Source organism: Carcharhinus amblyrhynchos, chromosome 4, assembly GCF_965287045.1.
Source record: "Carcharhinus amblyrhynchos chromosome 4, sCarAmb.v2.hapA, whole genome shotgun sequence".
NCBI classification, from domain to species: domain Eukaryota; kingdom Metazoa; phylum Chordata; class Chondrichthyes; order Carcharhiniformes; family Carcharhinidae; genus Carcharhinus; species Carcharhinus amblyrhynchos.
Window position 1 is genome coordinate 67,884,308 of NC_137327.1, and position 27,559 is coordinate 67,911,866.

Below are 27,559 nucleotides of genomic sequence, written 5' to 3' on the forward strand. Positions count from 1 at the left end.
ACTTTTGAATGGATCTTATATGAAGTTGACCTTTCTTTACACCCTAGCTGTGACTGTAACACTACATTCTGCACCCTATCCTTTCCTTCTCCCTATGTACTCTCTAAATGGCATGTTTTGGCTGTATAGTGTGCATGAAATAATACTTTTCATTGTATACCAATACATTTAACAATGATAAATCAAATCCAGATAAGGCAAAGGTCACGATACATGTTGGTAGTAATAACATAGAAAGGGGACGAGGATATGTGTGAATAATTCAGTGAGCAGGGCTGTACACTGACAAGCAGGACTCCTTTGGTTGTAATCTTGGGATTATTCCTAATGTCACATGCTAGTGAGTTCAGAAATAGGAGAATAGTGCAGATGAATACATGGCTTGAGAGTTGGTGCAAGAGGGAGGATTTTAAATTTTGGATCACTGGGACTACTGAGGAGGGTTGGACCTGTACAAGCAGTCTATGTCTGAACCAGAACCTCACTGATATCCTTGTGGGACATCTTGCTAGTGCTGTTGGGAGGAATTTAAACTAATTCGCCAGGAGAGTTGACACAGACTTTTAGCAGAATAAGGGCATAGAATCATACAGTAAAACAATCATGTCAGGGAGTGCTGCTATATTAAGTTTCAAGGGAGTAAGGCGCAGCTAGATGGCATCTACTTTAATGCCAGGAGCATTGCTGGTCAAAAAGATGAATTAAGGGTAATGGAATTGATAGCCATCACAAATGTGTTGAGTGAGGGGCAGGATTGGCAGCTCAACATCTTGGGATATAAAATCTTCAGGCAAGGAAGTAAAAAAGAAGAAACATTGCATTATTAGTTAAGGAGTCAGTTACTGCAGTAAGGAGAGATGATATCTTGAAAAGAGCATGGAATGAAGCTTATGGGTAGAGGTTAGGAACAAAGAAGGGGCAGCCACATTGCTAGGTGTTTATTATAGATCCTCATAGCAAGAAATTGAGGGGCAAGTGTGTGCACAGTTTGTGAAGGTATGTAAAAATAACAATAGGGTAATTATTGTAGGGGACTTCAAATTTCCCAACATTAACTGGGATAGATATAGTTTTAAAGCTTTGGTTGAAGTAGATTTTTCAATCCAACATGTAGAGGATCCAATAAGGGAAGGAGCTGCACTTGACCTAATTCTGGGGGATTAAGCTGGATAGGTAGTTGAGGTGGTAGTGGGGAGCGTTTAGTGATCGTGATCACTTCATGCTACAATTTAAGCTTGTTGTGGACAAAGAAATAAGTAGCAAAAAAGAAGTTTTGATTTGGGGAGAGTGGAGCTTAACAAAATAAGGCAGGATCTGACCAAGGTAGACTGGGAACAGCTTTTAATCGGGGAATCTATAGAAGAACAGTGAAGGACGTTCAAAAAGGAAATGAAAAGTGTACAAAGCCCAGCATGCTTCCTCTCAGGTGACAGGACAGAGTAATAAGTCCAGAGAACCAGAGATTGTCAATTAAGATGTGAAGGAAAAGAAATGCGTTTTTGGGGGGGCGGGGGGAATCAACAGAAGCATTTGTGAAGTATGGAAAGTGCACGGTGGAAATTAAGAAAACAATTAGGAAAGCAAAGTGAGGACATGAGAGCTCTAGTTGGTAACAGTAGTGAATATCACAACATATTGTGTAAGTATATCAATGGGAAGAGGATAACCAAGGGAAAAGTAGGGACGAAGGGGGTAATCTGTGGGTGGAGCCAGTGGATACTGGTGGGATGTTGAACAAATACTTCACATCTGTCTTCAGCCAAGAGAATGAGGATATGGGATTCAGGGAGGGAGATGGAGGTTCTTAAGGAAGTTGACATAAGGAATAGACCCAATTATTGGAGATATTGATGAGCTTAAAAGTGGACATTTCTCCAGCTCTAGATGAATTGTGCCTGAAACCACTGTGGCAGACAAGGGAGGAGATTGCAGGGGCTCTGACCCAAATTTCTAATTCTTCTCTGGGAGGCACACTGGAGAACTGCTAATCTGGTTCCACTATTAAAGAAGGATTGTCGAGATAAGCCAGGAAACTAGAGACCAGTGAGTCTCGTGTCAGCGGTAGGGAAACGATTGGCAAACATCTGTCTCCAGTTCAAAACTTGGTCAGGAATAATCAGTATGATTCGTCAGAAAGATCATACCTAACAAATTTGATTGAATTGAGGGTAGTGTAGCTTACACAAATTTCAGCAAAGCCTTTGACAAGGCCCCACATAGACTTTTTTAAAGAGTCAAATGCACATAGGATACAGGATAATTTGATAAAGTGGATTCAAAATTGGCTCAGTTGTAGGATTATGTGGAGATGCCGACATTAAACTGGAGTAAGCACAGGAAGAAGTCTCAACACTAGGTTAAAGTCCATCAGGTTTATTTGGTAGCACAAGTTTTCAGAGTGCTGCTCCTTCATCGGGTGAGTGGGAGTTCTTTTCATAAACAGGGCATATAAAGACTCAGTTTACAAAACACAATGTGTTTTTAACCTGGTGTTGTGAAACTTCTTACTCATTGTAGGAGACGGTGGGTGATGACAGAAGGCTGCTTTAGGGCAGTCGTTAGCACTGCTGCTTCACAGCGCTAGGGACGTGGGTTCAATTCCAGCCTCAGATACTGTCTGTGTGGAGTTTGCACGTTCTTGTGTCTCCATGAGTTTCCTCTGGGTGCTCTGGTTTCCATCCATGATCAAAAGATGTGCCGGTTAGATTTATTGGCCATGCTCAGTTGCCCCTTAATATCTGGGAGATTAGCAGGGTAAATACATGGGGTTATGGGGATAGGGTCTGGGTGGGATTGTTGTTGTGCAGGTTTGATGGGCCAGGTGGCCTCTTTCTTCAGGGATTCTATGATTTTAGTGACTGGAAGCCAGCGTCCAGTGGTGTACCACAGGGGTCTGCATTAGGGCCCTTATTTGTCATTTATATGAATGATATAGATGATATGGGAGTTGGGTTTGGAAGTTTGTGGATGACACAAAAATTGCAGGGTGGTTAACAGTGAAGCTGAGTGTCTTGGGCTGCAAGAAGATATAAACAAATGGGCAGATAAGCGGCAGATGGAATTTAACCCTGAAAAATGTAATGCGACAGATTTTGGAAGGAGTAATTTGACAAGGAAGTATTCAAAGAACAGCATGACATTAGGATGTTCTGTAGAACAAAGGAATCAATGGCATGTTTGTCCATAGATCTCTGAAGGTGGAAGGATGTGTTAGGGTGTTGAAAAAGGCAAATGGGACACTTGATGGCATAGCAGATAGGACTGCTGTCTCACAGCACCAGGGATCTGGGTTCGATTCCACCCTTGGGTGTGGAGTTTGCATGTTCTCTGCATATCTGCATGGGTTTCCTCAAGTCATACTGACTGTTCCTGATCAAGTTTTGCCCCTCCAACCGTTTCCCTACCACTCCAACTTCCGGCCACAGTCCAAAGATGTATAGATTAGGCAGATTGGCTATGTCAAATTGCTCAAATATGTCCAAAGGATAGTAGGTTATTTAGGGGTAAATAAGTGAGATACTGGGATAGGGGGAGGTTTGGCCTGGGTATGATGCTCTGTTGGAGCACAGGTGCATACTTGATGGATTGAATGGCCTCCTGCACTGGAGGCATTCTACTTGCCTTTCTCAGTTGAGTCATGGCTTACAAAAGCAGGGAAGTCATGTTGGAATTGTATACAACTTGAGTATGGCCACTGCAAGTACTATATGCAGTTCTGCTTGCCATGATATTGGAAGGATGCACTGGAGGGGATGCAGAAGAGATTCACCAGGATGCTGCCTGGGATGAAACATTTAAGATACAAAGAGAGGTTGGATAAGCTTGGGTTGTTTTCCTTGGAGCAGAGAAGACTGAGGGTGACCTGATCCAGCAGAGCGACTTCACAGAGGAGCATTCTGGGAGAAGTCATCACAGTCACCTTGACTGTATAGTGGGTAAAGGAAGAACTGGTGTCACGGAGCGGGGCCAGCATGTGTGCAGGAAGTGTCTTCAGCTGCAGGTCATGGAAGCTGGCATTTTGGAGGTGGAACAGTGACTGGGGACACTGGAGCATCCATGAGGTGGAGAGTATTGTGTATAGTGCACAGAGAGATGGTCACACTGCGGGCTCAGATTCCACAGGCAGGAAAGGAAACCAACAGGCAGAGCGAGAGCGCTAGGCAGGCTGTTCAGGAATTTCCTGTTGCTATTCTTCTGCAAAACAGAAATATTATTTTAATATTGTTGAGGGGAATGGCATTTCGGGGAAAACAGCAACAGTGGTTCTGCAGCGGGGACGAGTAAAAAGTGTGAGACTGCAATGGTTGTGGGGGATAGTTGGGTGGCCGCAGACGAGACTCCAGGATGGTATGTTGCCTCCCTGTGCTAGGGGTAAAGGATGTCTTGGGGCAACTGCAGGACATTCTGAAGGGGGAGGACAAACAGCCAGTGGTTGTAGTACAGATTGATACAAACAACATGTGTAAACAAAGGGATGAGGCCCTAAAGGCAGAATATAGGAGGCTAGAAAGCAACTGAAAAGTAGGACCTTAGGATTACTACCTATGCCGTGTGCTAGTCAGAGTGGCAGCAGCAGGATGACTACGTGGCTGAAAAGATGGCGTAAGGGGGAGGTTTTTCAGATTCCTAGGGTATTTGGATTGGTTCTAGGGGAGTGGGACCTGTACAGACTGGATGGGTTACACCTGGGTATGATTGGGTCTAATGTCCTTGGTGAAGGAGGATGCACTTGAGTGGTTGGGGAGGGTTTAAACAAATATGATAGGGGGATGAAAACCATTGCAAGGACTCGGAGCAGGAGGAACAAGAGGAAAAGCCTCAAAACCATTGACTTTGAATTTGAGTACCCTTTTGTGGGGGGAAGAGAGAGAGAACCTTATCAAACACGTTTTGGAAATCCAAGTATATTACATCTGCTGTTTCCCTTTATCTATGCTACTTGTTACCACCTCAAAGAACTCATGAATTTGAGAGGCATGATTTCCCCTTCATGAAGCTTGCTGACTCTACTTAATCATTTGATGCATTTCCAAATGCTCTGCTATTACATCCTTTACAATGGACACTTAACATTTTCCCAAGAAGTAAAACTAACTGGCCTATATTTACCTTTTTTGCCTCCCTCCCTGTTTGAATAAGGATCTTACCTTGATAGTTTTCCAATACACTGGGACTTTTCCATTTTTAAGTATTCTTGGAAGATTACTGTCAGTGCCTCCACTATCTCTGCAGTTACTTCCTTTAACATTCTGGGATGCAACCTATCAGGTCCAGGGGACTCATCAGCCTTTTGCCCATGACTTTCCCTAACACATTTTCTCTAATGACAATTATATGTATTTCTCTCCCTATCCTCTTTTTCGCTCCTTGATTAGTTGGTACTTTTGGAATGATTTTGGAACGATTTGGATGGCAAGTGTCTTCCACTGTCAAGACATATGCAAAGTATTTGTTTAACTTCTCTGCCATTTCCTGGTTCCCCATTATTTCCCCAGTTTCATTCTCTACAGAGGTTGACGTTCAGTTTGGTCTCCCTTCCTTTCTGTTGTTTTTAACCCAATCCTCCTGCTGCAACATTTCTCAACATTGCCCCAGCCCCAGTTGGGGCGGCACGGTAGCACAGTGGTTAGCACTGCTGCTTCACAGCTCCAGGGTCCTGGGTTCAATTCCCGGCTCGGGTCACTGTCTGTGTGGAGTTTGCACATTCTCCTCATGTCTGCGTGGGTTTCCTCCGGGTGCTCCGGTTTCCTCCCACGGTCCAAAGATGTGCAGGTTAGGTTGATTGGCCATGCTAAAATTGCCCCTTAGTATCCTGGGGTGTGTAGGTTAGAGGGATTAGTGAGTAAATGAGTACGGGCGGTAGGGCCTGGGTGGGATTGTGGTCGGTGCAGACTTGATGGGCCGAAGGGCCTGTTTCTGCACTGTAGAGTTCTATGTTCTAACTCCTATCAGCCTCTTATGTTCCAATGAAAACAAACCAAGCTTTTTAAAAAAGAACAAAGAAAATTACAATTCCAAGCCCGCACCAGCAATGCTGCCCAACTGAACTAAAACCCATACCCTTCCTTCTATTCTCATCCTATTCACATTTGTCCAGATGCTCCTTAAGTCATTGTCGTATCTGCTTCCACTACCTTTCCCAGCAGCAAATTCCAGGCTCCCTCTTAAAAAAAACTTACCTCTTACATCTCCTGTAAATCTTGCCCCTCGCACCTTAAACCAATGCCCCTTAGTAATTGACTCTTCCACTCTGGGGGGGAAAATGCTTCTGACTATCCGCGCTATTTGTGCCCTTCATAATCTTGTTAACTTCTATTAGGTCACCTCTCAACCTCTGTCGTTCCAGTGAGAACAAACCAAGTTTCTCCAACCTCTACTCATACCAGGCAACATCCTAGTAAATCTTTTCTGTACTGTCTCCAAAGCCTCCACATCCTTCTGCTAGTGTGGTGACCAGAATTGAATGCGATATTCGAAGTGCAGCCGAACTGAAGTTCTATAAAGCTGCAACATGACTTGCCAGTTTTTAAACTCGTTGCCTCCCTGGCATGCTGTATGCCTCCTTGACTACTTCTCCACTTGTGTTGTCACTTTCAGTGACCTGTACAGCCAGATCTCTCTGCCTATCAATACTCTTAGGGATTCTGCCTTTTACTGTACATTTCCCATATGTATTAGACCATCCAAAATGCATTACTTCATATTTGTCCGGATTAAACACTATCTGCCATCCAAGTCTCCAACTGACCTATATCCTGCTGTATCCCCTGACTGTCCTCATCACTATCCACAATTCCACCAAACTTTGTCGTCCGCAAACTTATCAAACCAATTACGTTTTCCTTTAGATCATTTATATTCATTATAAACAGCTAAGGTCCCAGCACTGATTCCTGAGAAACGCCACTTGTCATGGCCCTCCATTCAGAAACACACCCTTCCATTGCTACACTGTATTCAATGACCAAGCCAGTTCTGTATCTATCTTGCCAGCTCACCTCCAATTCCATGTAACTTCATCTTCTGTACCATATGCCATGCGGGATCTTGCCAAAGGCCTTAATGAAGTCTCTGTAGACAACATTCACAGCCTTGCTCTCAATAATCTTCGTCACTTCCTCAAAAAACTCAGTCAAGTTAGTGAGGCATAGCCTCCCATTCGCCAAATCATGTTTCCTCTCGCTAATACGCCTACTTATTTCCAAGTGGGAGTAAATCCTGTCTCGTAGAATCTTCCCCAGTAGTTTCCCTACCACTGTCTTGAGGCTTACCAGTCTGTAATTACCTGGATTATCTTTGCTACCCTTCTTAAACAAAGGAACAACATTGGCTATTCTCCAATCTTCTGGCACCTCCCCTGTAAACACAGTAAAAAGTCTCACAACACCAGGTTAAAGTCCTGGAGCAGTGCTCTGAAAGCTAGTAGCTTTTGCTACCAAATAAACCTAGTGCTGAGAGACTTCTTACTGTGTTTACCCCAGTCCAACGACGACCTCTGTAGCCAGTAAAGATATGAAGATTTCTCAAGGCCTCAGCAATTTCCTCCCTTGCCTCTCAGTATTCTGGGGTGTACCCCATCAGGTGCCTGAGGATTTGCCTATGTTAATGTTTCTCAAGAACCCCAATACCCCTCCTTTTCAATCTCAACATGACCCAACTATCTACACATCCTTCCCCAGACTCATCGTCCACTAAGTCCTTCTCTTCAGTGAATATTGACACAAGGTACTTATTTAATACCTTGCCTATTTCCTCTGGCTAGATTCTCTCCCCTGTCCTTGAGTGGACCCCTTCTCCCTGGCTACACTAACACTACAGCACAAACAGGCCCTTTGGCCCACGTGCCGATCGTATCCATACCTACCAGGCCTATTTATAACTCTCAATCCCATGTACTTATCCAGAAGTCTCTTAAAAGACCTCAGCGAGTTTGCCTCTACCACCGCTGACGGCAGCTGATTCCACCCACTCACCACCCTCTGAGTGGAAAAACTTACCCCTGACATCTCCTCTGTACCTGCTCCCCAGCACCTTAAACCTGTGTCCTCTCGTTGTGACCATAGCCTGGGAAATAGCCTCAAGAATCTACCCTATCTATACCTCGCAACATTTTATAAACCTCTATCAGGTCGCCTCTCAATCTTCGTCTCTCCAGGGAGAAGAGACCTAGCTCCCTCAACCTATCTTCGTAAGGCATGCCTCCCAACCCAGGCAACATACTTGTAAATCTCCTCTGCATCCCCTCTCAATAGCTTCCATGTCCTTCCTATAATGAAGCGACCAGAACTGCACTCAGTACTCCAAATGGGGTCTGACAAGAGTCTTATAAAGTTACAGCATTACCTCTCGACTCCTAAACTCAATCCCTCAATTAATGAAGGCTCGCACACCGTACACCTTCTAGACCACATCCTCCACTGCTCCTATATCTTGTGGTCTTGCGAGATTTCCTGAGGTTGTGAAAGGTGGTATAGAAATGCACATCTACTTTGCTTTCTAATATAGAAATGTATATCATTTATATAGAAATCATCATTAGGAGTTCAGCAGTAACTTCTCAGATCCTAGGGGATCTGGGGGAGGTGGCTATTTTCACTGGGACTATTTTGTGCATTGCAACTGATTTATTCCAATTCTCAGAAGACATCTGATAAAGTTCTGCACTTGAAATTTTTATAGAAATTGAAAGCCAAGGTGGTCAGAAAATGGTGAATGATTCTGGGATGTAGGGGAAAGTGTATTTCAATTCTATTTGATTCCCATCCTTATTTTCAAATCCTGCCCCGCCCCTCACTATATCTCAGATTCTAATATTTCAGTCTGATTATTTCAAATTACACAGGACTTTTAACATCTACCCAACACATTGAGGTCAATGCCAGAATCTCTCGCTTTACTATACTCTCTCAGTACTGCACCGTAGTGTGAGCTCCAACCCTGGGCAAGGGCACTGCACCCACAAGGTGCTAACCCAGTTGTAAAAATGCTGATAACTTAATAAAACTGCAGAACTCCCACAACAACAACTTGCATTTATATGGCACCTTCAGTGCAGTGAAATGCCCTAAGGTGCATCAAGAAACCATTAAGTTACGTAAAGTTTATTTATTAGTCACAAGTAAGGCTTACATTAACACTGCAATAAACGTATAAAAAAACCTTGGGATTTTCCTTAATCCTGCTGGCCAAACATGTTAGTCCAATCTCTCCTTATTGCTAATACTCTTCAAACCAGGCAACATCCTGATAAACCTTTTCTGCACCCTCTTCAGTGCCTCCACATTCTTCTGGTAGTATGGCAACCAGAACTGTACTAAAGTCTATACAGTTGCAATGTAACTTGACAATTGTTAAACTCTATTCCCTGACCAATGAAGGCAAGCGTGCACCAGCTGTCTTGAACAGCTTATCCACTTTGAAATGTTGCTATTTTCAGGGAACTGCGGACCTGTACACCTAGATCCCTCGGTATATTTCTAAGGGTTCTGCCATTTACTGTATACATTACTCCTGCATTAGGCCTTCCAAAATGCGTCTCCTCGCATTTGACCAGAGTAAATTTCATCTGCCATTTCTCCACGGCTTATCTGTATCCTACTTTTTTCTCTAGCAATCCTCCTGGCTATCCACAGCTTCCCCAATCTTTGTGTTGTCCACAAATTTACTAATAAGACCACCTATATTCTCCTCAAAAATCATTTATATCTTACAGTGGTCCCAGAACTGATTCCTGTGGCTTCATTTTTTTTAGCAATCTGTCATGAGAGATCTTGACAAAGGCTTTGCTACAGTCCAGTTAGACAACTTCCTCAAAAAGCTCAATCAAGTTTGAGACATGACCTCCCCCACACACAGCCATGCTGCCCATCACTAATAATTCCATATTTTCCCAAATGTGAGTAAATCCTGTCCCTAAGAATCTTCTCCAATAATTTCCCTATCACTGATGCAAGCTCATAAGCTTTTAATTTCTTAGATTTATCCCTGTTGTCCTTCTTAAATTTAAGGAATGACTTTGGTTACTCTCCAGTCCTCTGGGACCCCTCCTGTGACTAAAGAAGATGCAAAAATTTTGTGCAAGGCCCCAACAGCTTCCTCCCTTGCCTTTCTCCGTTTTCTGGGATAGATCCCATCAGGTCCTGGGGACTTGTCGACTTTTCAAAACACCCAACAGCACCTTTTTAATACTGACATCTCTTAGAATATCAACATATACCCCTTTCTAGACTCACCAAGTCGTTCTCCTTGTGAATAGCAATGCAAAGTATTCATTAAGGAGCTCAGCCACTTCCTCTAGCTCTATGCAGAAATTCCCTCAACCTACCCTTTCTCTAGCTAGCCTATTGCTCATTATACACATATGAAACACCTTGGAACTTTCCTTAATTGTGTTTGCCAGGACAATTTGTGGTCCCTTAAAGCCCTCCTACTCCTTGTTTTAAGTTATTTCCTGCTTTTAATCTTTCAAGTGTTCTGTCTGTATCAGTCCCCAAATCTTACATATGCTTTTTTCTTTTTGAACAAGCTCACAATTTCTCTTGTCATCCAAAGTTCCCAAATCTTGCCATCCTTATCCTTCATTTTCATAGGAAAATGCGGGTCCTGAACACTAATGAACTGGTCTTTAAAAGATTCCCATATGATGTGGATTTACCCTCAAACAACTGCCCCCAATCTATATCCCTAGTTCCTGCCTAATATTACCGTAATTAATCTTCTCCCAATTTCATGTTTTCACCAGAGGACTACTCTTATCTACAAGTAACTTAAATTTTATAGATTTATGGTCACTGTTCCCAAAATGGTCCCCCATTGAAACTGAAATGAGCTGGGCCCATTCCCCAATACCTGGTCTGGTACAGCCACTTTCCTAATTGGATATTTACACACTACTTCAAAAAACCCTCATAGACACACCTATCGAATCATGGACACACCTATCAAAGCACGGAACAAGTCCAGGCCAATATAGAGAACACAGGGTGGTGGTAGAGGGTTGCTTTTCAGAATGGATGCCTGTGACTAGTGGTGTACCGCACGGGTTGGGACTGAGTCCTTGTTGTTTGTTTCTAAACACAACTTGGAGGAGAATATAGGAGGCATGGTTAGTAAGTTTGCAAATGACGCCAAAATTGGTGGTGTAGTGGACAGTGAAGATGGTTATCTAAAACTCCAACAGGATCTTGGTGACTGGGCCAGTGGGCTGAGGAATGTCAGATGGTGTTAAATTCAGTTATATGCATGGTGTTGCATTTTGGTATGACAACCCAGACAGGACTTACACAGTTAATATAGGGCTGTGGGGGATGTTGCCCAACTGAAAGACCTAGGCGTTCAGGTACGTAGTTACTTGAAAGTGGCCCCACAGGTAGACAGGGGGATGAAGGCGTTTGGCACTCTTGCCTTCATCGGTCAGAGAATTAGAACGTAGAAAATTACAGCGCAGTACAGGCCCTTCGGCCCTCGATGTTGCGCCAACCAGTGGAACCAATCTAATGACCCTCTAACCTAAACTATTCCAATGTTATCCATATGCCTATCCATTGACCATTTGAACATCCTTAAATTTGGCAAATTCACAACTGCAGCAGGCAGGGCATTCCACGCCCTGACTACCCTCTGAATAAAGAACCTACCTCTGACATCCGTCCTATAATTACCACCCCTTAATTTAAAGCTACGTCCCCTCGTGTTAGCCATCACCATCCGAGGTAAAAGGCTCACTGTCCACCCTATCCAATCCTTTGATCATCTTGTATGCCTCAATTAGGTCACCTCGTAACCACCTTCTCTCTAATGAAAACAGCTTCAAGTCCCTCAGCCTTTCCTCATAAGACCTTCCCACCATACCAGGCAACATCCTGGTAAACCTCCTCTGCACCCTTTCCAATGCCTCCACATCCTTCTTATAACGCAACGACCAGAACTGTACGCAATACTCCAAGTGCGGCTGCACCAAAGTTTTGTACAGTTGCAACATGACCTCATGGCTCCGAAATTCAATCCCTCTACCAATAAAAGCTAACACACCGTACACCTTAACAACCCTATCAACCTGGGTGCCAACTTTTAGGGATCTATGCACATGTACACAGAGATCTCTCCGCTCATCCACACTACCAAGTAACTTACCATTAGCTGTGTACTCTGTGTTCCTGTTACTCCTTCCAAAGACAATCACCTCACACTTTCCTGTATTAAACTCCATTTGCCACCTCTCAGCCCAGCTCTGCAGCTTATCTATGTCCCTCTGCAAACTGTAACATCCATCCTCACTGTCTACAACTCCGACTTTGGTGTCGTCAGCAAATTTACTAATCCATCCTTCTACACCCTCATCTAGGTCATTTGTAAAAATGACAAACAGCAGTGGCCCCAAAACAGATCCTTGAGGTACACCACTTGTAACTGAACTCCAGGTTGAATATTTCCCATCAACCACCACCCTCTGTCTTCTATCAGCTAGCCAATTCCTGATCCAAACTGCTAATTCACCCTCAATCCCATGCATCTGCACTTTCTGCAGTAGCCTACCATGGGGAACCTTATCAAACGCTTTACTGAAATCCATATACACCACGTCAACTGCCTTACCCTTCTCCACCTCTTTGGTCACTTTCTCAAAAAACTCTAAGGTTTGTGAGGCACGACCTACCCTTCACAAAACCGTGTTGACTATCCCTCATCAATTTATTTCTCTCTAGACGATTATAAATCCTATCCCTTAATTCTTTCCAAAACTACAGGAGTTGGGATGTTATGTTACAACAGTACAAGACATTGGCAAGGCCACAATTGAAGTACTATATCGAAATCTGGTCACTCTGCTATAGGAAGAATGTTATTAAACCGGAAAAGATTTACAAGGTTTGAATGATATAGATAGGCTGGGACTTGTTTTCCTGAAGCACAGGTGACTTTAGAGGTTTAAAAATTCATGAGGTGCATAAATAAGGTGAATAGTCAAGGTCTTTTCCCCAGGGTAGGGGAGTCCAAAACTAGAGGGTGTAGGTTTAAGGTGAAAGGGAAAGGATTTAAAAGGGAACCAAGGGGCAGCTTTTTCAGAGTGGATAGTGTGTATGTGGAATGAGTTGGCAGAGGCAGGCACAATTACAAAATTTGATAGACGTTTGGCAAAAAAGGATTTTCCTCACGCTACCACTAAACCTACAGCTTTGAACTTGTGTCCCCTCATAACTGACCCTTTAACTAAGGGGAATAGCTGCTCCTTATTCACTGTGTCCATGCCCTGTGATCTCATACACCTTGATCACAGAAACATAAAATTGGAAACATAAAATTAGACCATTCTGCTCTGAGCATACTCTGCCATTTATCTTGATCATGGCTGATCAAATTTAATATCTAAATCCCTCTTTCCTCCCATATCTCTTGATCCCTTTAGCTCCAAGAGCTTTATCTAATTTCTTCTTGAAATCAGACAATGTTTTGGCCTCAACTACATTCGGTGGTAGTGAATTTCACACGTTCATCACCGTCTGGGTGAAGAAATTTTTCCTTCCCTCAGTTCCAAAAAGGTTTATCCCTTATCCTCGAACTATGAGCCCTAGTTCTGGAATCCTACTTCTTTGGAACATTCTTTCTGCATTTACCCTGTCTAACTCTGTTAGAATTTTAAGTTTCTATGAGATCCTTCTCACCCTTCTAAACTCCAGTGAATATAATCCTAACTTATTGTCTTCTCATATGACAGACCTGCCACCTGGGAAATAAGCCTGGGGTAAACCTTAGCTCTGCTCCCTCTATAACAAGGGCATCCTTCCTCAGATAAGGACAGCAAAACTGCACACACTACTCCAGGTTTGGCCTCACCAATGCCGTATACAATTGCAGCAAAACATCTCTATCCCTATACTCAAATCCTCTATAAAGGCCAACATATCATTTCCCTTCATTATTGCTTGCCATTTCTGCCGCTTACTTTCAGCAGCCAAATGCACAAGGTGTTGCGAGATCTCACTTACTGTCCTGTCTGGAGACAATACACATCCCTTTAACCTATGCTTAACGCTATCTCCACTCACATTGTCTGCACCTTTCAGACTTGGAATAGCAGATTAGCTGTAAAGACTCGCATTCTAATCAGTATTCTGTAAACTGTGTGTGCCTTTTATATGCTCCATTTCTGATCAGAACTTTGCATTCACCTGATGAAAGAACTGTGTTCCAAAAGCTTGTGGGTTTACTATCAAATAAACTTGTTGGACTTTTTAATCTGGTGTTGTAAGACTTCTTACTGTGTTTACCCCAGTCCAACGCCGGCATCTTCACATCTTGATGTTAGGAGCCCCGAGGGTGATTGTAGAGGATTGTTTTTCAAACTGGAGTCCTGTGACCGGCGGTGTGCTTCAGGGATTGGTGCTGAGTCTGCCGTTAGTTGTCATTTTATATTAATAATTTGGATGAGAATATAGGAGGCATGTTTAGTAAATTTGCAGATGACACCAAGATTGGTGGACAGTGAATAAGATTCTCGGAATGCAACAGGATCTTGATCAATTGGGCCAGTGGGGCTGATGAATGGCGGATGGAGTTTAATTTGGATAAATGGGAGATGATGCATTTTGATTTAACCAGGGCAGGACTTAACCAGTTAATGGTGGAGCGTTGAGTAGAGTTACAGAAGAAAGATCTAGGAGTACATGTTCGTTGCTGCTTGAAAGTGGAGTCACAGGTGGACAGAGTGGTGAAGAAGGCATTCAGCATGGTTGGTTTCATTGGTCAGAACATTGAATACAGGAGTTGGAATGTCTTGTTGAAGTTGTACAAGCCATTGGTAAGGCCACACTTGGAATGCTGTGTGCAGTTTTGGTCATCCTATTATAGGATATTACTAAACTAGAAAGAGTGCAAAAAGATTTACTAGGATGGTACTGGGACTTAATGGATTGAGTTATAAGGAGAGCCTGGAGCTTAGGAGGCTGAGGGGTGATCTTAGAGGTTTACAAAATAACGAGGGGCATAGATCATCTAGATAATCAATATCTTTTCCCAAAGGTAGGGAAGTCTAAAACTAGAGGGCATAGGTTTATGGTAAGGAGGGAGAGATACAAAAGTATCCAGTGGGCCAGTTTTTTTCACAGGGTGGTGAGTGTCTGGAACAAGCTGTCAGAGGTAGTAGTAGAGGCAGGTACAATTTTTGCCTTTTAAAAAGCATTTAAACAGTTACATGAGCAAGATAGGTATAGAGTGATATGGGTTAAATGCGGACAATGAGGACTAGCTTAGGAGTTTTTAAAAAAAAAGGGCGGCACGGACAAGTTGGCTTGAAGGGCCTGTTTCCATGCTGTAAAGCTCTGAGTTATGACAATCTTTATCTCCCATAAAATCTCCTTTTACCTTTTACCACCTGAGTATTTCTCTTTTGCCCAGTCTCTATTCCCCACTGGCTGAAACTCTTATCAGGAACCAGACTTTTGATTTATGAATTAGTTCATAATCATCTGCCATTTTGGCTGCTAATTTTACAGTTTTAACCCTCTGCTCTTCCACATGAGTTCTCACCAGGAAGTGAATTTTTGAACTCCTCCTAAAGTAATAATTTCTCTAAGAGCTTCATACATCTGGTCTACTTTCAAAGCCCTCATCCACCTATCAAAATTATTCAGTTTGACCCTTTCAAATTCTATGTACATTTGACCTGGTTCTTTCCTTGGATCTCTAAACTTTTAAATTTCTGGCACTTTCATGTGCACTTAAGATGGATTTCTTCACCACCTCCTACATACCAGATACCACCTCTGATAATGATGCAAACACTTCACAAGCTCTACCTACCAACTTTGTTTGAATTAGTAATTAGTAACATATTCTGTGGCCCTTTTAATCTGTTTAGCCACTTTCTCAAATGAAATGAAAAAGGCTTCTGCATCATTCTGATCAAACTTTTGGCAATGCTTGGACATATTTAAATAGATCCCCACCCACCTTTGACTACGATGCTCTTGCTCCTTCTCACTATCCTCATCACTATCCTCCGACTACTTTGTTCATTACCTCCGCCAATCATACCTGATCACTTTTCAAGGCCAGTTTCTGAAGTTCACAATCTTTTTTTTCTTTTGCCTGCAATTTGAATAGTTTTAATTCTTTTTCATATTCAAGCTGTTTAATTTGTAATTGAATTTTAGCCATTTCCAACGATTCTGACTGTTTCTGGCAACTTCACATACTATACTATTGCCACAATTATCTCTCCACTCTCCACTCTGTCGGGCAGTGTCAACTGCAGTGAGTTTGCCAATTCCAAAAGCTTTGCTTTAATCATCTTTTGTGAGCTATCTTGTGTGACTTTCTATACCCCCATAAACTTCTGAACTTCTGAAAGAGCCATTAGTCCACACTACTCTCCCTATTTAAACCTGAATACTTGAAAAGAAAACACAAATATGCTCACCACTTACTGTCTTTGAGTTCACTAATTCCAAATAAGTCAAGAAATATAGATTTCAATCCCACAAGCCCCCACTTGTTACAAGTCAGGTTGGATACTTCAGGGTGCTCTGTGAAGGTCGCCTGACCTGTAATGTTTTGCATTGAATTTGGTTAGCATGAGAAGTTTCACTTCAGTGCAATTCAGTTGGCCCACGAGGAGCTTTTATCGAAAACAAAAGTTTAATTAAGAATATTGTTGACATGTATGGTAAGACAATGAACAAGAACTTTGAATATTTACAAACAAGAAACACAACAGCAATGATAATGTATAACTCTTGAGGAATATCTCTAATGTGTTTCAACATCCAATACACAAAACCCTCCCAATAAGCATAATACAGCAAAGTTAATTACCACTTGTTACAGGAATCCAACTTCCTGGGTTGAATGCTTAAAATCCCTTGTGAAGGAATTCGGAAGAGGTTGTAGTCTAATTTGTTTCCCAAAACACAGCTTCTTTAAGGCAGGATGGCAATAAACCTCTCCTTAAGCTTTCTATTCATCGGATATGGGTATTGCTGGCTGGCCAGCATTTATTGCCCACCTCTTGTTGCCCTTGAGAAGGTGGTGGTGAGTTGCTGTCTTGAATCACTGCAGTCCATGTTCTGTGGGTTGACTGACCACACCATTTGGAAGGGAATTCCAGAATTTTGACCCAGCAACTGTGAAGGACTGGTGATATATTTTCAAGTCAGGCTGGTGAGTGGTTTGGTAGTGTTGCCATTTATCTGCTGCCCACATCCTTCTAGATAGAAGTGGTCATGGGTTTGGAAGGTGCTGTCTATGGATCTTTGATCTGCTGCAGTGCATCTTGTAGATGATGCGCATTACTGCTACTGGGCATTGGTGGTGGAGGGATTGAAAGTTTGTAGATGTGCTAATTAAGCTTGGTCCTGGATGGTGTCAAGCTTCCTGTGTTGTTGGAGTAGCAATCTTGTGTTGATACTCAGCTATCCAGGCAAGTGGTGAGTGTTCCATCACAGTCCCGACTTGTGCCTTGTAGGTGGTGGATAGGCTTTGGGAAGTCGGGAGGTGAGTTACTTGCTGCAGTATTCCTATCCTTTGACCTGCTCTTGTAGCCACTGTGTTTGTGGTAAGTCCAGTTGGATTTCTGGTCAATGGTAACACCAAGGATGTTGACAGTGGGGGATTTGGTGATGATTACACCATTGAATGTTAAGGAACGGTGGTTAGAGTTTCTAATTGGTGATGGTCATTGCCTGGCATTTGTGTGGCACCAATGTTATTTGCCAGCTGTCACCCCAAGCCTGGATATTGTCTGGATCTTGTTGTATTTGAACATGGACTGCTTCAGTACCTGATGAGTCGTGAATGGTGCTAAACATTGTGCAATCTTCAGCAAACACCCCCACTTCTGCACTTATGATGGAGGGAAGGTCATTGAAGCAGCTGAAGATTGTTGGGTCCAGGACACTACTGTGGGACTCCTACAGAGAAAGATGTCCTGGCTGAGATGACTGTCCCTCCAGAACCATTTTCCTATATACCAGGAATGACTCCAACCAATGGAGAGTTTGCCCCCCGATGACCATTGATTTTCAGTTTCGCTAGGGCTTCTGGATGCCACTTGGTCGAACGCAGCCTTGATGTCAAGGGCTGCCACTTTTGTCTCATGTCCGGAATTTGGCTCTTTTATCCATGTTTAAACCAAGGCTGTAATGAGGTCAGGAACTGAGTGACCTTGGCGAAACCCAAACTGTGTGTCACTGAGCAGGTTATTGCTGTAAGAAGTCTCACAACACCAGCTCCTTCTAGTGGCTTGTGCTACCAAATAAACCTGTTGGACTTTAACCTGGTGTTGTGAGACTTTTTAATGTGTTTACCCCAGTCCAACGCCAGCATCTTCACATCAGGTTATTGCTGAGCAGGTGCTGCTTGATAGCACTTTGACCCCTTCCATCAATTTCCTGATGGTCGAGAGTAGATTGAGCAGTAATTGGCCAGGTTGGATTTGTCCTGCTTTTGTGTATAAGACATAACTGGGCAATTTTCCACATTTTTGGGTGGGTAGATGCCAATGCTGTAACTGTACTGGAAGAGCTTGGCTAGAGGAACAAGAAGTTCTGGAGCCCAATTTTCAGTACTATTGCCGGAATGTTATCAGGGCCCATTGCCTTTGCAGTATCCAGTGCCTCCAACTGTTTCTTGGTATCAGGTGGAGTGAATTGAATTGGCTGGAGACTGGCTTCTGAGATGTTGGGGACCACTGGAGGAGGCTGAGATGGATTATCCACTTGACACTTCTGGCTGAAGATTGCTGCGAACACTTCAGCCTTGCCTTTTGAACTGTTGTGCTGGGCTCCCCCACCATTGAAGATGGGGATATTTGTGGAGCTGCCGCCGCCTCCATTGAGTTGTTTAATTGTCCGTTACAATTCTTGACTTTAGAGCTTAGACCTAATCTGTTGGTTGTGGGATCAGCTAACTGATAGTTTCAGAACCGAACAGGGAGAGAGAGAGAGAGATAGAGATAGCTTTACTTGCTGTTAAACTGCTTTCAACGCACTCCCCAAAATGAAAAGACCCCTATCACCTGACTGCCACAGCTTAGCCCCACCTCCCGCCCCCCAGTGACATTGCTGAAGTTGTACACTACATGATTTTAAAAAACCTTTCTTAAAAGTGCAGTCACTGGGTTTTTACATATACTCAAGGGTGAGACAGATTTTAATCAGTAAGGAAATCGAGGGTTATAGGGTGAAGATGGGGAACATGGAGTGGAGGATTGTATCATAAGAACATAAGAAATAGGAGCAGGAGTAGGCCAGCTAGCCCGTCGAGCCTGCCCCGCCATTCAATAAGATCATGGCTGATCTGTCGTGGCTCAGTTCCACATTCCCGCCCTCTCCCCATAATCCTTAATCCCCTCTCTCATCAAAAACCCATCAACCCGCGTCTTAAAAATATTTAGCGAGGCAGCCTCCACCACTTCAACGGGCAGAGAATTCCAGAGATTCACCACCCTTTGAGTGAAGAAGTTCCTCCTCAACTCTGTTCTAAACCGCCCCCCCCTTTATCTTGAGGCTATGCCCCCTAGTCCTACTATCCTTTCTGAGCGGGAAGAGTCTCTCCACCTCTATCCTATCCATCCCATTCATCATCTTATACGTCTCAATGAGATCTCCCCTCATTCTTCTAAACTCTAACGAGTACAAGCCTAATCTATTCAGCCTCTCCTCGTAGCTCAACCCCCTCAACTCCGGCATCAGCCTAGTAAACCTCCTCTGCACTCCCTCCAAGGCTAAAATATCCTTGCGCAAGTACGGCGCCCAAAACTGCACACAGTACTCCAACTGCGGCCTCACCATTGCTCTATACAGCCGCAGCAAGACCTCCCTACTTTTATATTCAATCCCCCTCGCGATGAAGGCCAGCATCCCATTTGCCTTCCTGACCACCTGCTGCACCTGCAAGCTGGGTTTTTGCGACTCAGGCACAAGGACCTCGAGGTCCCTCTGCACTGTCGCCTGCTGCAGTTTTTCTCCACGTAAGTAATAATCCTTCCTACCATTATTCCTACCAAAGTGGACCACCTCGCACTTACCAGCATTAAATTCCATTTGCCATTTCCTGGCCCATTCGCCCAGCCTATCTAGATCCTTCTGTAGACTCTCCCCACCCTCCGCACAATTTGCCTTTCCACCAATTTTGGTGTCATCAGCAAATTTCGACACCCTACACTCGGTTCCCTCCTCCAGATCATCTATATAAATGGTGAATACCTGAGGCCCCAGCACCTGGGGCACTCCACTAGTCACCAACCGCCAATTTGAATAGCATCCACTGACCCCCACTCTGCCTCCTATTTGACAACCAGTCCTCTATCCACATGAACACCCTACCCCCAACTCCATGCCCCCTGACCTTCTGTAATAACCTCTTGTGAGGTACCTTGTCATATAGATGATCTGGAGGAGGGAACCGAGTGTAGGGTGTCGAAATTTGCTGATGACACCAAAATTGGTGGAAAGGCAAATTGTGCGGAGGGTGGGGGGAGTCTACAGAAGGATCTAGATAGGCTGGGTGAATGGGCCAGGAAATGGCAAATGGAATTTAATGTTGGTAATTGCGAGGTGGTCCACTTTGGTAGGAAGGATTACTTACGTGGAGAAAAACTGCAGCAGGCGACGGTGCAGAGGGACCTCGGGGTCCTTGTGCATGAGTTGCAAAAACCCAGCTTGCAGGTGGTCAGGAAGGCGAATGGGATGCTGGCCTTCATCGCGAGGGGGATTGAATATAAAAGTAGGGAGGTCTTGCTGCGGCTGTATAGGGCATTGGTGAGGCCACAGCTGGAGTACTGTGTGCAGTTTTGGGCGCCGTACTTACGCAAGGATATTTTAGCCTTGGAGGGAGTGCAGAGGAGGTTTACTAGGCTGATGCCGGAGTTGAGGGGGTTGAGCTATGAGGAGAGGCTGAATAGATTAGGCTTGTACTCGTTAGAGTTTAGAAGAATGAGGGGAGATCTCATTGAGACGTATAAGATGATGAATGGGATGGATAGGATAGAGGTGGAGAGACTCGTCCCGCTCAGAAAGGATAGTAGGACTAGGGGGCATAGCCTCAAGATAAAGGGGGGGCGGTCAGATCAATCATGATCCCATTGAATGGCAGAGCAGACTTGATAGGCCAAATGATCTACTTGTGCTCTTGTGTCATATGGTCTTACTGAATGGCAAAGCAGGCCCAAGGTGCCAAGTGACTGACTAATTCGTATGTTTGTATTTGGAAGGGAAAATTGTTGTATCAGGAGATAAAAACCATTGTTTTCATCTTGTAGCTTCCACCTCTGCTACAGCAACCATCACCAGCACTGGGTTTTCTCTGGGCTTGAAGACACCAGCAAGTTTTTCTCTAACACCAGGACCAGTTGCAACAACCACAAGTGTGATCACTACTGCTATCACAACCACCCCGGCTGTTATCACCACTGCTGCCGCTATTACTGCCACCATTACCACCACCAGTGCTGCTCCCACTACCAGTAGGTAAGATAAACCTCTAGTCAACCAGCTGCAAGGCATTGGGTGTCCTCTAAAAATTTTATGTTCCCTAATGTTTGTGCCGTCTCTGTCGCTTTGTGCTATGTGTATGCGCGCATGCAGGCGTGTGATTCAAGAAGGCAGCTCACTACCACCACCTCATGTTATCAGGGCCCATTGCTTTGCAGTATCCAGTGCCTCCAACCGTTTCTTGGTATCAGGTGGAATGAATTGAATTGGCTGGAGACTGGCTTCTGAGATGTTGGGGACCACTGGAGGAGGCTGAGATGGAGAGTTACAAATTAGCCAGGAAGGCGCTAAAGAGAGTGTTAAGAAGAGCTAGAAGAGGACATGAGAAGACTTTGGCGGGTAGGATCAAGGAGAACCCTAAAGCTTTCTATAGGTATGTCAAGAATAAAAGATTGGTTAGGGCAAGATTAGGGCCAGTCAGAGACAGTAGTGGGAAGTTGTGTGTGGAGCCTGAAGAGATGGGAGAGGCACTAAATGAATATTTTTCGTCAGTATTCATGCAGGAAAAAGTCAGTGTAGTCGAGGAGAATACTAAGATGCAGGCTTTTACACTAGATGGGATTGAGGTACTTGAGAAGGAGGTGTTAGCAATTCTTGAGAGTATGAAAATAGAGTAGTAAGGGCATGGAATGCCCTGCCTGCAGCAATTGTGGACTCGCCAACTTTAAAGGCGTTCAAATGTTCAGTGGATAGGCATATGGATAACATTGGAATAGTTTAGGTTAGAGGGTCATTAGATTGGTTCCACTGGCCGGCGCAACATCGAGGGCCGAAGGGCTTGTACTGCGCTGTTATGTTCTATGTTCTTATGGTGAGAGATATCCGAAGTAGGTTCTTTACTCAGAGCGGTTGTGGCGTGGAATGGACTGCCTGCTGTGATAGTGGAGTCGGACGCTTTAAGAACTTTCAAGTGGTTGTTGGGTAGGCACATGGAGCACACCAGAATGATAGGGAGTGGGATAGCTTGATCTTGGTTTTGGATAAAGCTCAGCACAACATCAAGGGCTGAAGGGCCTGTACTGTGCTGTACTGTTCTATGTTATATATTCTCAAGGGCAATTAGGGATGGGTAATAAATGCTGGCCAGCATAGATACAGCAGGCAGTAAAGGAGGTAAATGATGTGTTGGCCTTTATAGCAAGAGGATTTGAGTATAGGAATAGGGATGTTTTAATGTGTAGAGTGTTGGTGAGCCCGCACCTGGAATATTGTGTGCAGTTTTGGTGGCCTTGTCTGAAGAAGGATTTTTTTGCTATAGAGGGAATGTAGCAAAGGTTTATCAGGCTGATTCCTGGGATGGCTAGTCAATCAAATGAGGAGCAACTAAGTCAGTTAGGATTATATTCATTGGCATTTCGATTAGAGAGAGAGGATCTTATCAAAACGTATATAATTCTAACAGGAAAGAATGTCCCTGATGGTGGGGAGAGTCCAGAACTAAGGGTCGTAGTTTGGGGATAAGTAGTAAACCTTTTAGGACTGCAAGGAGAAATTTCTTCACCTAAAGTGATGAATCTGTGGAATTCATAAGAACATAAGAAATAGGAGCAGGAGTAGGCCATCTAGCCCTTCGAGCCTGCCCTGCCATTCAATAAGATCATGGCTGATCTGTCGTGGCTCAGTTCCACATTCTCGCCCTCTCCCCATAACCCTTAATCCCCTCGCTTATCAAAAACCCATCAACCCGCGTTGATCAACCCTCGCTTATCAAAAACCCATCAACCTGTGGTGGTGGAGGCTGCCTCGCTAAATATTTAGCGAGGCAGCCTCCACCACCTCAATGGGCAGAGAATTCCAGAGATTCACCACCCTTTGAGTGAAGAAGTTCCTCCTCAACTCCGTTCTAAACCGCCCCCCCCTTTATCTTGAGGCTGTGCCCCTTAGTCCTACTGTCCTTTCTGAGTGGGAAGAGTCTCTCCACCTCTATCCTATCCATCCCATTCATCATCTTATACATCTCAATGAGATCTCCCCTCATTCTTCTAAACTCTAACGAGTACAAGCCTAGTTTATTCAGCCTCTCCTCATAGCTCAAGCCCCTCAACTCCGGTATCAGCCTAGGAAACCTCCTCTGCACTCCCTCCAAGGCCAAAATATCCTTGCGTAAGTACAGTGACCAAACTGCACACAGTACTCCAGCTGCGGCCTCACCAATGCCCTATACAGCCGCAGCAAGACCTCCCTACTTTTATAGTCAATCCCCCTCGCTATGAAGGCCAGCATCCCATTCACCTTCCTGATCACCTGCTGCACCTGCAGGCTGGGTTTTTGCGACTCATAGAAAGTAGTTGAGGTCAAAACATACTGTGATTTCAAGAAGAAATTAGAAATAACACTTAGGGCTAAAGGGATATGGGGGTTGGGGGGTGGCATGATCAGGATACTGAATTTGATGATTAGCCATGATTAAAATAAATGGTGGAGCAGGTTGGAAGGGGGGTGTGGCCTACTTCTATTTTCTATTTGTTTCTGTGACTTAGGGAAGGTTTTTCACTCAGGGTGGTGGGTGAATGGAATTGGCTGCCGTTGGTGGTGGTGGAGGCAAAATCGTTAGTCTTTTAAGAGATTTCTGGATGAGTACATGAGGCTTAATAGGATTGAGGGTTATAGGTAAGCCTAGTAGGTAGAGATAAGATCAGCGCAACTTGTGGGCTGAAGGGCCTGTTTGTGCTGTAGTTTTTCTATGATTCTATAAGATGTGGGCAGGGTTCTCACTGAGTTCTTCGTCTTCACAGAGAGGGGTGATTCAGTCATTTCTAGTTAGAGGAGTGTGAAATATTGATGCAATAAATCCAGAGTCTAAAAATTTTGAACGTGACCAACAATGGATCTATTATTTCCAGGGTCACTTCCTTGAGTACTCTGGGATACAGATTATCAAGCCCTGAAGATTTACCTGCCTTCTGTCCCATCAATTTCTCCAAAATTGTTTCTCTACTAATGCTGATTTCCGTCAGCTAAAACTAAAACTTGCGTCTCTCAGAACTTCTGGTACATTATTCACCTCATCCTTTATGAAGCCAGAAGCAAAGTACAAATTTAGTTCTTCAACCATGCCTTTGTTCCCCTTACAAACTCTCCCCCCCGCCCCTTCTGACTTTAAAGGGCCTACGTTATTTTTGACACCTTTTTTCTTTTTGCATACCCATTGAAACTTGTACAGTCAGTTTTTATGTTCCCTGCTAGCTTCCATTCATACACTATTTTCCCTCCTTAATCAATCCCTTGGCCCTCCTTTGATGAATTTTAAATTGCTTCCAATCATTGAGTCTATTCCTTTTTTGTAGAATTGCCATAATACGTTCGGCCCATCAAGCCTGCGCTGCCAACAGTTCCACCTAGGCCCTATTCCCAAATGCTTACTCACTTACTCTACTGGTCCCTTGACACCAAGGTGCACAGCTAATCAACCTAACCCCCACATCTTTGGACTGTGGGAAGAAACCCATGCCGACGCAGAGAACCTGAATCCGGAATTGAACCTGGGTCCCTGCTGCTAAGAGGCAGAAGTGCTTTTCATCTTGCTTGCCAATTTGTATGCTTTTTTTTAAATCTAATACTACCTCCAATTTCCCACAGTTTCCTTACCATTCTTGTACCAAACAGGAATAAACAACTTTTGGAGTTCACCTATTCACTCCTTAAATGCCTCCCATTGCCTGTCCACTATCTTTCCCAGTTCATCATAGGCAATTCATGCCATCACAATTACCTTTATTGAGATACAGCACCCTGGTCTCAGAATCTAGAACATAGAACACTACAGCACAAACAGGCCCTTCGGCCCACGAGTTGCGCTGATCACATCAACACCTACCAACCTACAGACCTATCTATAACCCTCAATCTCATTAAACCCCATATACTCATCCAGAAGTCTTTTAAAAGACCCCAGCGAGTTCGCCTCCACCACCACTGACGGCAGCTGATTCCATTCACTCACCACCCTCTGAGTGAAAAACTTACCCCTAACATCACTTCTGAACTTCCCTCCTTGCACCTTAAATCTGTGTCCTCTCGTAGCAACCATTTTAACCCGGGGAAATAGCCTCTGAGAGTCCACCCTATCTATTCCTCTCAACATTTTGTAAACTTCTATCAGGTCGCCTCTCAACCTTCGTCTCTCCAGGGAAAAGAGTCCCATCTCCCTCAACCTAACTTCATAAGGCATGCCTCCCAGTCCAGGCAACATCCTTGTAAATCTCCTCTGTACCCTCTCAATAGCTTCTACATCTTTCCTATAGTGAGGCGACCAGAACTGCGCACAATACTCTAAATGAGGCCTGACAAGGGTCTTATAAAGTTGCAGCATTACCTCCCGACTCCTAAGCTCAATCCCTCGATTAATGAAGGCCAGTACACCATACGCCTTCTTGACCACCTCCTCCACCTGTGAGGCCGATTTAAGAGTCCTGTGGACCCGGACCCCTAGATCCTTCTGCTCTTCAACACTACTCAGACTTCTGCCCTTGATAGTGTACTCGTTCATCCCGTTAGTTCTGCCAAAATGGACGACTACACATTTATCCACGTTGAAGTCCATCTGCCACTTCTCCGCCCAGTCCTGCATCCTATCTATGTCCTGCTGCAACTTTTGCCATCCTTCCAGACCATCCACAACACCACCGACCTTCGTGTCATCAGCGAACTTACTTACCCATCCCTCCACTTCCTCATCCAGGTCATTTATGAAAATGACAAACAGCAAGGGTCCCAGAACAGATCCTTGAGGCACTCCGCTGGTGACTGACCTCCATTCAGAAAAAGCCCCATCCACAACCACTCTCTGCCTTCTGCAGGCAAGCCAATTCTGGATCCACAAGGCCAAAGGCCCTTGGATCCCATGCCCTCTCACCTTCTCAAGAAGTCTTGCATGGGGACCTTATCAAACACCTTGCTGAAGTCCATGTACACTACGTCCATGGCACTTCCTTCGTCAATGTGTTCAGTCACATTATCGAAGAACTCAACTAGGCTTGTAAGGCACGACCTGCCCTTGACAAATCCATGCTGACTATTCCTGATCATGTCAAACCTCTCCAAATGTTCGTAAATCTTGTCCCTCAGAAGCCTCTCCATCAGCTTGCCAACTACTGAGGTCAGACTCACCGGTCGGTAATTTCCCGGGCTATCTCTGTTCCCTTTCTTGAAAATAGGAACTACATCCGCAATCCTCCGGAACCTCTCCCGTCTCCATTGACGACGCAAAGATCATCGCCAGGGGCTCTGCAATCTCTTCCCTCGCCTCCCACAGTATCCTGGGGTACATCCCATCTGGTCCAGGCGACTTATCTACCTTGATAGAATTCAAAAGTTCCAACACATCCTCCTCCTTAATATTCACGTACTCAATCTTTTCCATCTGCTGCAAATCCATAACAAAATCTCCCAGATCAGCTTCCACTGTGAATACTGAGGCGAAGTACTCGTTAAGCACCTCTGCCATTTCTTCTGGTTCCACACAAACCTTTCCCCCCTCACCTTTTATAGGTCGTATCCCTTCTCCTCTTATCCTTTTACCTTTCACATATTTATAGAAGGCCTTGGGATTCTCCTTAATCTTACTCGCCAAGGTCTTCTCATGACCCCTTCTGGCTCTCCTAATTTCCCTTTTAAGTTCCTTCCTACAGTCCTTATACTCCTCAAGATCTTTAACCTCTCCTAATTCCCTGAACCTCTTATACACCTTCCTTTTCCTCCTGACTAGGTTCAACACAGCCTTTGTGCACCACGGTTCCCGCGACCTACCAAAACCCCCTTGTCTCATCGGAACGTTGTCATTCAGAGCTCCAGACACACATTCCTTGAATATCTGCCACCTTCCTTCGGTACTTTTCCCTAAGAACGCCTCCTTCCAGTTTATTTGTCCAAGTATCTTCCTGACTTCTTCGTATCTCCCCTTACCCCAGACAAACACCTTCCTAGCCTGCCTGATCCTATCTCGTTCCAATGCAATTGTGAAGGAGATAGAATTATGGTCACCATTTCCAAGATGCTCTCCTACTGAGAGATCCATCACCTGCCCTGGTTCATTCGCCAGTACCAGGTCAAGTACAGCCTCTCCCCTCGTA

General features: G+C 44.3%; 1 protein-coding gene across 3 annotated transcripts in view; it reads left to right on the top strand.

Annotated features, from left to right (window-relative positions):
- The window catches only part of nup62l (nucleoporin 62 like), a 94,697-nt gene that overhangs the window by 45,385 nt on the left and 21,753 nt on the right, over positions 1 to 27,559 (top strand). For all 3 annotated transcript variants that reach the window (XM_080187303.1, XM_080187302.1, XM_080187301.1), the window contains exon 7: positions 21,257 to 21,464. In XM_080187303.1, coding sequence (XP_080043429.1) covers positions 21,257 to 21,464 — 208 coding nt within the window. The remainder of the gene's footprint in view (positions 1 to 21,256; positions 21,465 to 27,559) is intronic.